Here is a 12,853-nt window from a genome sequence, read left to right as displayed (position 1 = left end):
CGGACATGGGAAGACTTGTCTGGGGGATATGTATAGTGTGCTGTTGGCTCTAACCTCTCTCCCTGGCTGTTCAACCAATTCCTGGCACTCCTTGCCCACTGCATGGCTGCTCTCTGCCCCAATATTCAATGCTATGCAGAGGCTGCCGAGCTCCTTTTCAGGCTACCCTCGGCCTCCTCCTTCCCTCATCTCTAACTTGTCTGTCTGATATCCAGTAGTCATGTGTTGCCAATGACCTCTGCCTTAATGCCAGTAAGACTGAGATTCTCCTCATCGGCACACCCGCTCCCTCTTTCCCTGTAGCTCTCTGGCCAGCCTCTCTGGCCCTCTTCCTAATCCCACCTGCAAGGCTAAAAACCTCAGGGTCATCTTCGACTCCACACTCTCCTTCTCTCCTCACGTCTCTAAGAAGTCACACTACCAGCTGCACCTACTCAGAGGTATTCTTCCTTTCCTCTCATTCCCCCAGAAGCTCACTGTCTCCAGAGCTCTGGTTCTCTCTAGGCTGGACTATTGTAACAGCTGCTTTCTAAATCTGCCTGCTTCTACTCTGCGCCCTCTGCAACTTATCCAGAACAGGACTGCAAGACTTGTCCTTGGCCTCAAGCCCAGGGATCGTATCTCTCCAGGACTGAAATCTCTGCACTGGCTCCCAGTGGCTGCAAGGATTAAGTTCAAAACCCTCTGCATTGTCCACAAGGCCGTCTGGGGCCTCGATACCTTCAACTCTCTCTTCCTATCTTCCTTCTCAAGCTCTTGCTCATCCGCCTCCAACTCCCTCAGTGTCAGTCACTTCTCCAAGCAATGAGTTGGTGCTAGATCTTTCTTTGGCTGGCGCCTCCCTCTGGAACAGCCTCCCTGCCTCCCTTAAACTTGAGGAGAACCATCTCCGGTTCCGGAAGCACCTCAAAACCTTTCTCTTCCTTCCCTGCTGACCTCCTGGCTGTAACCAGAACTGCACTGGCTACCTGGACACCCTCTGATCTCTGGCCCAGTTCCTTCACCCACCAGCGTCGCACACCTGCACTGCCTGCCTGGCAACCCCCGCATTTGGGGACTCCCTACCAGCCCTTGACACCTGTTGCCCGCACTTACCCATGCACTTGCCACATGCTGGCCGTTACTTATTGTTATCATCTTTCCCCATGTACTGCAGTGTTCCTGCTCCGTTCCCACGCACTTGCGCGATCTGAATGACACCTGGCCTAGTAGGATCGTTGTCCGTCCTCCCTTTGTTCCCCTCCCTTGCCTCGTCGCGCCTTGAAACACTTGTGTATAGGCAAGTTATAAATGCCATATATCATATCTGTAGTAATCTTGCAAGCAAGGCGCTTCATTGCAGCTCCTATTTGAAAATCCTAATTTGATGTGGAATCCAGCATGTTTCTGTTCAGCATTGCCAGAATAGTGGCTGGATTAGGTGGCGTGCTAAACCACTGGGCTGGAGTGACTCCAGCCCACTCCCCCATGTTTCTCTTGTTGAGCATTGCCAGAATAAAGGATAGATTAGATTCTCGGTGGCGTGCTAAACTGCTGGTCTGGAGTGCACTTCAGCCCACTCCTCCATGTTTCTCTTGTTGAGCATTGCCAGAAGTGTGTCAGGGTTAAATTCTCGGTGGCGTGCTAAACCGCTGAGCTGGATTGCACTCCAACCCACTCCCCCATGTTTCTGTTGTTCAGCATTGGCAGAATAATGGCTGTATTAGATTCTGGGTGGCGTCCTAAACCGCTGGGCTGGAGTGCACTCCAGGTTTACGTAACCAAACCATGTTCAATTCTACCTCTCTGCACCAGTGATGGCGCGGTGTGTGATGTGGACATAAATCCTGGGCGCACTTGGACCAAGTGGTAAATGGAGGGTGGGGGCAGGTGTGTGTGAGAGATTGTGTGTGTGTGAGATTGTGTGTGATTTTGCGCAACACAGAAGTGCTTGTTGGGCACTGATCAAAAAGGGCAACCCTCCAGTCCATGGATGTCTGGAGGGTTTCTAGAAGAAATGGCAGTGGTTTTTGATTCATTCACAATATTCCAGCCAACACTTTTCCGTGATGTAATGCCCGGATCCCTCGGGGTTGGGTTCCATTGATGGAACAATAGTTTCAGAGGTGGACGTTTATCCTGGAAAAGGCTAACCTCAAAATTAAGAAAATTGTGAGTGAAATATTTTAACGGCAGGGATCCATTCGTGAAGCGGCATGTGAATGGACCTTTCATTGCAGGGCTCCAATGTATGAACAATAGTCCTGCCGATGGCAGTGCTTCAGCGATGAGGCTTTGTGTGAGTGTGTGGTTATTTGATGGTAGGGCTTAGTTTCAGTGGTGCAGCTGCATGTTGGGTAGTTTCTTCGACGGCAGTGATGTTGCGTTCGGTCCTGGACCAGGCTGTGCTTGAGTGATGGATCAGATCTCTTGGTGGCAGTTTGTGGAGCATTGCTCCAGGCATGGTTGCGGGCGGGGCTGAATTTAGCAGTGTTATTAAGACCTCACCTCAGGACAGGGCTCCAGAAACTTTGCAGTGTGAGACTGTACCTTTCATCCTGAGCAGGATGGGACTCCAGTGATGTATTTGTGTGCCATGTGGATGTCGTGCTGGGAAGACTTCACTTCACCAATGGCATCCTTTCAGATGTGGACCTTCCTCCTAGGATAGATTGTGTTTCCTGGTGGAGATGTGCCTGTTATGGCTATCCATCCACTCAGTATAACCCTTTCTCTTTTGATTCGCCTCATGCTAACTGTGAAATTTGTGGTAATTGTTTATCGCTGCACGGTCTAATTGTATGTTCCTTTCCATAGGGGACCCATCCAACTGTAAACAGATCACCAGTGCAGAGTCGGTGAGAAACCTGGACTGGGCCACCGCCACCTGCGTGCTTGGGTTTAACGTCTTTGGTGAGTGATCTTCCTGGGCACCAAGCGAGCAGATCTGGAAATGAGAGGGAGCGAAGAGCAGTGTTAAGGAGGATAACCTCTGTGCCCTACACAGTTTGTGTTCTCTGCCTGAGGTCACCTGAAGTAATGCAGAAAGAGAGGCTGTTAAAGGGGTTTAGTTACGATAAGCTCTTAAGCAATCGTCCATAATGTTCACAGATCTTTGTAGCAAGGAGTGATATTGTACATGGTTGTGCAGTTCAAGAGGGCTGAGGAGTGTGTTCCTAATTGAAGACCACCCAAATAGTACAATGTTATGCTCTCAGATCCTACCGTGAATATCTGCAGATGATCGCTTCGCATTTCACACTCCTCTTCCAGCATCACCTACTCCACCATAGCCAGACTGCTGTCCTGCTGTTTCTGGGCAGTGACATTGAGGTACTTTCTGAAGAAAGTGTGTAGACATTCAGGTATTTTCTCATTTAAAGGTGAATGCCTTGCAGAGCACTGGCTTGCTGGTTATAAATTAACTGACTGCTGTGGTGGATCTCTGCAAAGAGTAGGTGTTGGTTGTGGATATCATTTTGATTGTTTTGAGGGTAGATTCTTTTTCAGGTATTTGACAAAGTCAAATGGACTTCACAATGGAAGCAAAGTGTGAATTGGCCTCAGGTTATTCAGAATTATGTACAGTACTAGGCAACTAAAAGAGGGTCAAAATGACACAAGTCTTCTTGAGTCAGGAGTTCAACAAAAGTCTTTATGGGTCTCTTCCCAGGTGTCACCCAGTCTCATTTATGAAGTTGCTCCATTGAACTGGTGTAGTCTCTCCAAGGTGTCCCAGGTACTCCTGTTGCAGCAAGATATTCCTTTGAAGCATGTCACACAGGTGGGACAGGTCTAAGGGTGCTAGAAAGGGATCTGGTTCACATCCCTTCTTTGGGGCTTGAGCCTAGAGCCTCCCCTCCCTGCCTAAGTCCCCTCCTAGTACTAAATCTGGTCTCTAGTCCTCAGGCTGGCTGCCATCTAACATCCTTGATGCTCCACTACATGCTCATTCCGACTCATTCCTACTCCCACTTTTCCCAGCTAACCTCTACGCTTGCGTTGTCCCTGTACCTGGTACTCTTGCTGCACATCCAGGAACTTCCCTCTATTGTCCTCTCGCTTCCTGTTCCTTTTTCTCTCTTCCGATTGCCTGCTCTTGCAGCATCTAGGTGCTTCCCTACTAGTGGTTTTCTCATCTGACTTAACACATGTCTGCCCCTTCCCTGCTCTTCACTCTCCAAGTACCTAACTCTCTTCTGCTCTCTCCTCTCCCTGTGCATCCAAAACCTCTTGTTTCCACCTCCTCCTCCTCCTTCCCAACATTTCCTTCTCCTCCAATTCGTGCATCTCGGTCGCCTCTGGTGCTCTGCGTCACCTCTGGTGCTCTGCGCCTCCAACACCCACACTACTTCTTTCCCAGCAAGCAGTTTCCCCCTCTCCTCCTGGTCTGTGCTTCCGGAAAAGGTTGCCTCTAGGGCCGATAATTCTTTCAATTGACGGATTGGTTAGACTGCTGAGGTTTCCTGCACTCGCGTGTGTCCTTTTTTAATTTCACTGGCTGCTTGACATCTGCATGAACTAAACATTGTAGTCTAGGCTTGCACAGCCCACAGTTTTCCACGTGTTCTGAGCCTACTTCCTTAAAAGGCCAGTAGTCTGCACAAGCTGTGTGGCAGTACCCTGGGAATAGGTCGAAAACATCAATTGTTTTGCGAACGCACGTTTTCTGTGAATTACTGGCATTCAGCACCTTAAGAGCCAATCGGGGGAAAGCCGGCCCTCTCACGAAGGCCCTCTCCTAAGGGCCCTGTCGGGAGATGGAGGGAGCACCGCCTCCCTGCAGCTACTCTGAAACGCTCCCAAATGATTCACACAGACCTGGTCCCAGGCAAAATCTCGACTTCAAATTGCCCTGCTAAGCAATATGGATCGCATTGGTCCATCCACCTTCCTCGGACATTATGGCTGGTCAAATTGTTGCCTGCTCCTATTCCTAAATGCCTAATCTTTAACCTCTAATCTCTGCACCATCTGTATTATGCATCTTGATGTGCCTCATACTGATTGCTTCTCTACTGCTTTCTTTATGCCCTACCTCAAAAAGAAAAAGGAAAACGAATTTAAAACTCTTTATTCTCCTGTGTGCCTCGAACTGTGCATCTACCATTGGTACTGCTTTTTAGTGCTGAATGGCATAATTCGAATTTAGGTGTGCTTCCATTTAATTTTGGTCTGCTTCCAACTGTGTTTCCACCATTTTGTACTGCATGCTATATTTGGAGTTTAGGTGTGCTTTCCAACTTCTTATTGATCTATACATCTGGGCATTTCCGGGATGCTCATTGTTATCATCTGCCTGGCTGTCCGGTGAGATCCTACTATTGCATAGTGCTTCTGACCCTCTCCCTTGCTATCTTCTGATCTCCTCCCCCACGCCATTCTCTGCCCCGATGGTGCGCTCTGTCTTCCCTATCTTTTCTAACTGCATGTCCATCACCTATCCTTCCTCTCTCGTGAAGTCTGGAAGAAACAAACTTAAAGGCACTCCTTCGTTCGAATCCTGGTCTGCCCTTTGCAGACACCCACATCAATGCTTCCACCAGACAGGCTTACTGACATTCTCTTTGGTGTTCCTTCCTCTGATTTATGGACTCCCCATATGGTCTCTGTTTTCTCCCCTTTCTCCTCACACATTATTGGCGGTACCAGATTCAAAGTGCTCTTGTCTCACTTTCTATCTTCGATTAATGTCTATCACAATGGCACTCTCATGGCCCAGGTCTCTTAGCCAACCTCTTCCTTCTTGCTACCCCCCTCCTGCCAACCTTCCATCCCGCATATCCCCTCCCCACCCCCCAGTGGTGGCACCCCACCCCTGTGCCCCCCCCCTCACAAATCTTTTTAAAAGGGGCAACAAGCTTCACTTAGCTACCCTCAATTATCTGCTATCAAACACTCCTGACATCTGTCACCTCCTTGAAGACCTTGACCTTCACGTCCTTGCTCTCACTGAGACGTGGTTGAAGGCCAGCTCTCTAACTGCGTTTTGACACTCTTTCCCGCTAAGGCCCCCCCCCCACCCGAGGCCTACAAGATCCTGTCCAATCCCAGGCCTTACTGGCCTGGTGGTGGAGTGGGTCTGATCTTCCATGAGTGAGTTCCTGCCTCCATCATCCCCACTCAGATCTACTCATCCTTTGAAAGCCTAGTCTGTAGGCTTTCTGTCTCACCTACCTTCTCTCTTACTCTTGCTACCATCTTCAGGCCCCTCTCAGAATGGGCTGACCTGTCCTCCTCTCTTCTTGACTCTTGCCCCAAAGTTATCTTCTTTGGGGACTTTAACATTCATCTCGATCCTCCCAATGTGGTCACTGTTCTCTTTCGTGACCTGCAACACTCTTTCCCTCACTATCCTTCCCTCCGGCCCAATCCACTCTGCCGGACACACCTTGGATGCTCTAATCTCAACAGACATCCCCCCACCGACAAACCTCTTATTACCCCTCTCTCTGGGTCTGAACACTTTCTCCTATTACCACCTTGACCTCGCCTAACCCCTGATGATGCCTCCGCCCGCACTGCCAGTCTCCTCCTCCGTCATTCGACCGATGAAGTCTGTCAGTCACTGCATTTGCCTCTTCCTTCATCCCTTCTCCGCCCACTTCTTTTGACTCTCCTTCTGACTCTGTTCTAGCTAACCTCCCCCTAACCTCCCCCTTTCTATCTCTTAACAACCTGGACATCCTTGCTCCCTCATGAGGATCCGCATGAAGCCTGCCTCCAAATGGAACTCTTGGTATGGCTTAGATTTGTCGGTTTTGAAATGCTGGTGCAAAGCTGCAGAGCAGAAGTGGCAGGTATCTGGCTCATCCTCTGACAAACTGGCCTGCCGCCTACTCTAAAGGCAATATCGTCTCTCCATCTGCTCCAAGAAGATGGCTCATATCCAAGCCCGCATCTCTGGAGCCACCAATAACACGGCTGAACTCTTTAAAATCTGCAAGGAACTTGCCAATCCTACCGCAGTTTCCTCCTCTCCTCCTCCCTCCCAGGCCCTCTGCTCTGCACTGGCCACCCACCTTTCCTCCAAAACCTCTGACATGTCCTCATCTCTTTCCCCCCTTTCCCTCCCCCCCCCCCTTTTCTCGCTTCCCTTGGCCCCTCTATCCCTGCCATGCTCTCCTTTCTCTCCAATTGCACCAGATGAGATCTCCAGCGTTGTCTGCTCTATGAAAGCCTCCTCTAAACAGGTGCTCCCTGCTCCTCCCGAACCATCAGGGACAACATCACCTCTCTCGCTCCAGCCTTGGTAGACCTCTGCAACCACTCATTCGCCGCTGGCTCCTTCCCTCAACCCCATAAGCACTCTCTTGTGTACTCTCTCCTAAAAAAGACGTCTGCTGACACTTCTTCCCCGGCTAACTATCGCCCTATCCCCATCACCCCTTTTTGGGCAACCTCATGGAGAAGCTGGTCATCCCCCAATTGACCATCCAGACTGACATGTCTGGCTGCCTCCATGACCATCAGTCCAGTTTCAGGGCAGCCAGAGGCACAGAAACTGCTCGCCTGAACACCTGTGAGGAGCTACTCTCTAACCTGGACTGTATACACTCCCTCTGTTCTGATTCTCCTTGATCTTTCTTCTTCCTTTGACACAATCAACCACCCATCCTCATAAACTGTCTCCATGATACCCTAGGCATCAGGGACAGGGCACTGGCATGTCTTAGCTCCTTTCTTTCTAACAGACCTTCCCAAGTGCAAATGGGTCCTTTTTCTCTCCTCAACCACACTCTCTACCTGTAGCGTCCCTCAGGACTCTATCCTATCGCCATGGCTCTTCAACATCTACCTGGCCCTTCTGGCCCACCTGATCTCCACTTTCTCCCCTCATTTCCAGTGTTATGCAGATGACACACAGCTCTCCTTCAAACTACCATCCTCTATAACCTCCTCCTCCCTCAGACCTGACTGCTATTCAGGCATGGTGATCTGCCGATGATCTCTGCCATAATGCCAGTAAGACCAAGATCCTTCTCATTGGGATGCTTGCTCCTTGTCCCCCACCCCCCTCTCTGGCCAGACTCCTTGGGTCTCCTCCCCTCACCCACCTGTGATGCAAAAAATCTTGGGATCATCTTTGACTCCTCTCTCTTTCTCTCCATGCATCACAGACCTTGCCCAGAAGTCAACTTTCAGCTCCACCTTCTCAGGGGCATTCTTCTTCTCAAGTAACCCACAGCTGATCCTTCTTGCCCGGCTAACAATCACCCAATTTCCGTTACTCCTTTTCTGGACAAAGTCCTGGAAAAGCTGGCCATCTCTCAGCGTAACCTCCTCTCTGACTCTGTTGGCTGTCTCCATGACCATCAGTCTGGCTTTAGAGCTGCCAGAAGCATGGAAACAGCTCTCCTGAACATCTGTGAAGATCTGATCTCCAACCTTGACTCTAACCTCATCCTACTCGATCTCTTTTCTGCCTTCGACACCGTCAACCATGCCATCCTGCTCAACCGTCTCTGCGACAACCTGGGCATCACCGATCAGGCTCTGGCCTGGCTGACCTCTTTCCTCTCTGATCAAACCTCCCAGGTCCAACTTGTGTCCTTCCTTGCCACTATATCTCTCTCTACCTGCAGTGTTCCCCAGGGGTCCAACCTCTCACCCTGGCTCTTTAACCAATACCTGGCAACTCTCACCCAATCCATTGCCATTTTCTGCTCAAATTGGTGTGCCGCCAATGATCTCTGCCTGAATGCCAGCAACACGGAGATCCCCCTCATAGGCACACCTTCACCCTCCTTTCCTGTCACTCTGGCCGGCCTCCCTTGGCCCTCGTCCTACCCCTGCCTGTGAGGCCAAGAACCTAGGGGGAATCTTTGACTCCACGCTTTCCTTCTCTGCCCACATCTCTGATGTCTCAAAGTCCAGCTTCTTACTGCACCCCCTCAGAGGTATTCTGCCTTCCCACTCCTTCCCCCAGAGGTTCACTGTCTCTCGAGCCCTGGTTCTCTCAAGGTTGGACTATTACAACAACCTCTTTCTAAATCTACCTGCCTCTTCTCTGTGCCCTTTGTAGCTTATCCAGAACAGGACTGCAAGATTTGTCCTTGGCCTCTAGCCCTGGGATCGGATCTCTCAAGCCCTGAGATCTCTTCACAGGCTCCCAGTGGCTGCAAGGATTAAATTCAAGACCGTCTGCATTGTCCACAAGGCTTTCGGGGGCCTGGGTCCAACATACCTTCAGCTGTCCCACCGTAAATACCTTCCCTCTCGAGCCCTTCGCTCCTCCACCTCTAACTCCCTCAGTTAGCCGTTTTTCTAAGAAACGAGCTGGAGGTAGATCTGTCTTTGGCTGGGGCCGCCCTCTGGAACAGCCTCCCTGCCACTGATCTGTTCTGATCTGTTCTGTATCAGCATCCTGCGCCTGGTCTCCCTCTGTCTTTAGGTCCCAGGTACCTGCTCACTCTGCCACCTACTTGCACTGCTTCTGGGCAATCCTTGCCCTGGGGTCTGTATCTGTAACCCTACAGTCCCCCCAAACCCTCTTTTTTTTTATGCACTTATTCAGGCACACCCTGCCTGTTGCCTTATTCCTAGCACTTGCCACTTGCTGGCTGCACTTCCACTGTTTGCCTTCGTTATTTATTTGCTCATGTTTTATTTACGTATTTTTATTTTTGCTTGGCACCTCTTCCCCCCCCCCCCACTTGCACTTATCCCTCTCCCTCTCCATCTCCCTTGCACTTGCACATTCTCAATGTCACTGGGCCTATTAGGATCGTTGTTTTTGTTCTCCCTTGCTCCCCTTCCTTGCCTCGTCGTGCTCTGAAACACTTGTGTACGAGCGCAATACAAATAAATATCAATATCAATTCTACCTTTGTTCAACGTCTCCAGAGCCCTGGTTCTCTGTAGGCTAGACTACTGCAACAGCCTCTTCCTCAATCTGCCGCTTTCCTCCCTTCGCCCCCTTCAACTAATCCTGAACAGGACTGCAACACTTATCCTTGGCCTCAAGCCCAGGGACTGCATCTCTCCAGCCCTAAAATCTCTCCACTTGCTCCTGTTGACCGCAAGGATCAAATTGAAGACCCGTTGCATCATCCACAAGGCTATCTGGGGCCTGGGACCTCTTCACATCCGGCTTTCCCTCCCTCAATACCTCCTGGCAAGTGTCCTTCGGTCCTCTGGCTCCAACTCTCTGCAGAACGTTTCTCCAAGCAGAGATTCCCTCTGAAACACCCCCCGAACCCCAGTTAGACTTGAGCCAGATCTTATTCTGTTCCGGAAACTTCTCAAGACTTTACTTTTCTCCTCTTCTTTCCTTCACCCCCTCCCATGCCTACTCTCTCCCTCTGCCGCTGCGACTGGGGCCTGGTTTCTTAGTGATACAGGGGCCAGACCATCCCTTACCAGTCCCCCCCTGCATCATTTGCCAGCACTTGCCTTTAGGCTCCCTTCCCCGGACTAGCCCAACTTGGTCCTCCCTGTCCTCTGCGATCATCCCCTCTTTCCCCCTTTCCTCTGGTACTTGCCACCTTGGCCCACCCAGCACTTGAACGCCCCCTCTTCCCTGGGGGCACTCCACTCCTGCACTTCTCCCTCTACCCCCTTGCACATACAACCTTGTGACGCACTTGCACAGTAGGATTGTCTCAAGGCCAATATAACCGTTTTTGTATGCATTTTTCAGTGTTACAGGATTTTTTGTAACCAAATACACTTTAAAAAAAGTGTTTATTTTGTTGGGATTTCCATGTCATCGTCCCCCACCCCGCCCTCCATCTTGTTTTGTGGCGCCTGGAAACGCTTGTGTATAGGCACAATGCAAATATCCAATAAATAAATAAATAAATAAAATAAATTAATTACCAAAACATCGCAAATAACAAAACGACAAGCTTACCTCATCTTCCCGCACTCCTTACTGGTCTGAAGCACTGTTTTTCTTTCGCTTTCGTGCTGTATCTTCTATCAGGACGGTTTATGTCAAGGGGTGTAATAGATGAGGGGCTTAGGAGTTGCAGGGGTGGCCCCCGCTTTATGTATATATAAAAAAAAATTAAAACTGCAGTACAGGAGAATTTTACAATAGTCAGGGAGTTCACGATTTACAATGCGTCGATTGTTCGATGTGGACACCACTTCAGATTGTTTCTGAGGCGAGCTATCAAAATGTTTACTTCCTTGTCCCGATTTCTCGCGAGATTTCCCAAGTTTTTTCTAGTTCAGGGAAGCTCTTTCTATTCAGCGTACAGTACTAGCCCTCTCAAACAAGGTAAATATTTGATTACTTTTCAGTTTTTATCCATTGTTTTTACAAAAAACGTACAAACTAGTCTACCTTTTTTCATTTTTGTACTGCTGCTTTTTTGTGATTCAATGTTTTCAGCGCCAAGGCTTTCCGTTGTGTGGTAATCGCATAGCTCTGTACCCCTCACCAAGCCATAATTGTCGTGGGGGGAGGCAGGGATCCTCCACATACCACCCGCAGGGCACATATCTACTTGCGTTTTGTGGTGCCAGCCCCTCCTGAATTCTCCACACCCCGAAAGACACCCTACGGGCTAAACCATTTACCCCCATCACCGGTTATTTAGGACACTTTAATTTGCAGTTCTGCGCAGATAATTAAAAGCTTGAGCGTGCCCCTGGTTTTCGCGGGAAGCGAACGATAGGAGCTATGTTGGTCCCTGTGGTGCATCCAAGTACCCCTGACTGCCTAGAAGATTTGCAGGCAGTTTTACTGATGCCCGTGTGCAGGAGATTGCAGTCAAGCGCAGTGCGGACTCTAGCTTGGGCAATGCTGGTAAGGTTTTCTTCTACTTACGGCTGAATTCTCAAATTAAGCTTCCGGTCGCAGTGGCTGCAGAGCATCACTTTATTAATTTGGCTGACTGAGTACTGTTATTGCTCCTTTGGTCGTTTACTGGTGTTGGCTGTTGGGGTTACAGTGAATGATCTAATAGCTAGGACTAAAGGTATCCGATGAAACTTCAATTAATTTCCGACTGATGACCCCTTATGTAGTTTAAGATATTGACCATTCCCCTCCAAGGCGCAAACACAGCTGAAGGAGCAGCCTTTGTGTTTTAGATCCCTGCAGCCTCCAACCTCTACAGATCCAACCCCTCTCCTGCTTCAACCCACACCTGCCTTTTAGAAAATATGGCTACCTTTTTAATTCCAGAAAAAGCTGGAGCCCATCTTTGGGTGTGGCTCTTCTGGTAGTCCAGGCTGGGCTTTGACAAGGCCGGCCGTGGTGCAAGTAACTGGCCACTGTGCTCCCACCAAAAGTCCCAAAACATGCAGACTTGAAACGTGCAGCAGCCACTGCTCTGATATACTCCCAGTAATCAACCTCTACTAGCCCTGCTTAGAGGCGGCTCCGGGAAGGAGTATCTGCTATAGGGCTCTTCTAAGCCTAGCTCCTTTCCTGCATGTTTTGGGCCAGGATTTGGGAATGCCTTTCATGTGAATAATTCATGGTCTGTGGTAGATTGGTATGTATTGATTACCCCTGTGCATGCAATGAGGTGCTGTTTGTTAATCATTCGAGTGTCTCTGCTCCTTTAGGTGTTTGGCCATTGGGTGCTGATGGAACAGATATCAACGCAATCTGCCGATCGAATGACGCGAAGCTCCTGGCATCGGCTGATGACTTTGGCAAGGTTCACTTGTTCTCCTATCCTTGCTCCCATCCGCGGGTAAGTAATCCTATGGTGCTGGGAGGCGATTGTGGTAGAAAGTATGGCAAAGTACCCCAATGGGAACATTTAATGGCTGCACTCTTGGTGGTAGCAAGGAGTCGAGTAGATTTGATCCAGGGTACATCGCTAATGGGCTTTTGATCTCCATGTGGTGCCTGTTGCTTACCTGTTGGAAAAATAGACTCTGCTGTTGAGCATTGTTAGTCATGTTTTCT

General features: G+C 49.7%; 1 protein-coding gene across 4 annotated transcripts in view; it reads left to right on the top strand.

Annotated features, from left to right (window-relative positions):
• Positions 1–12,853, top strand: part of EML2 (EMAP like 2) — a 511,359-nt gene that overhangs the window by 482,755 nt on the left and 15,751 nt on the right. For all 4 annotated transcript variants that reach the window (XM_069644710.1, XM_069644712.1, XM_069644711.1 and 1 more), the window contains 2 exons: positions 2,797–2,892; positions 12,505–12,635. In XM_069644710.1, the coding sequence (XP_069500811.1) occupies positions 2,797–2,892; positions 12,505–12,635 (227 nt within the window). The remainder of the gene's footprint in view (positions 1–2,796; positions 2,893–12,504; positions 12,636–12,853) is intronic.

The sequence above is a fragment of the Ambystoma mexicanum genome, chromosome 2p, assembly GCF_040938575.1.
Source record: "Ambystoma mexicanum isolate Mex_15411 chromosome 2p, UKY_AmexF1_1, whole genome shotgun sequence".
NCBI lineage: Eukaryota > Metazoa > Chordata > Amphibia > Caudata > Ambystomatidae > Ambystoma > Ambystoma mexicanum.
The sequence above is the reverse complement of the archived record's forward strand: the minus strand, read 5'-3'. Positions and strand labels throughout refer to the sequence as shown.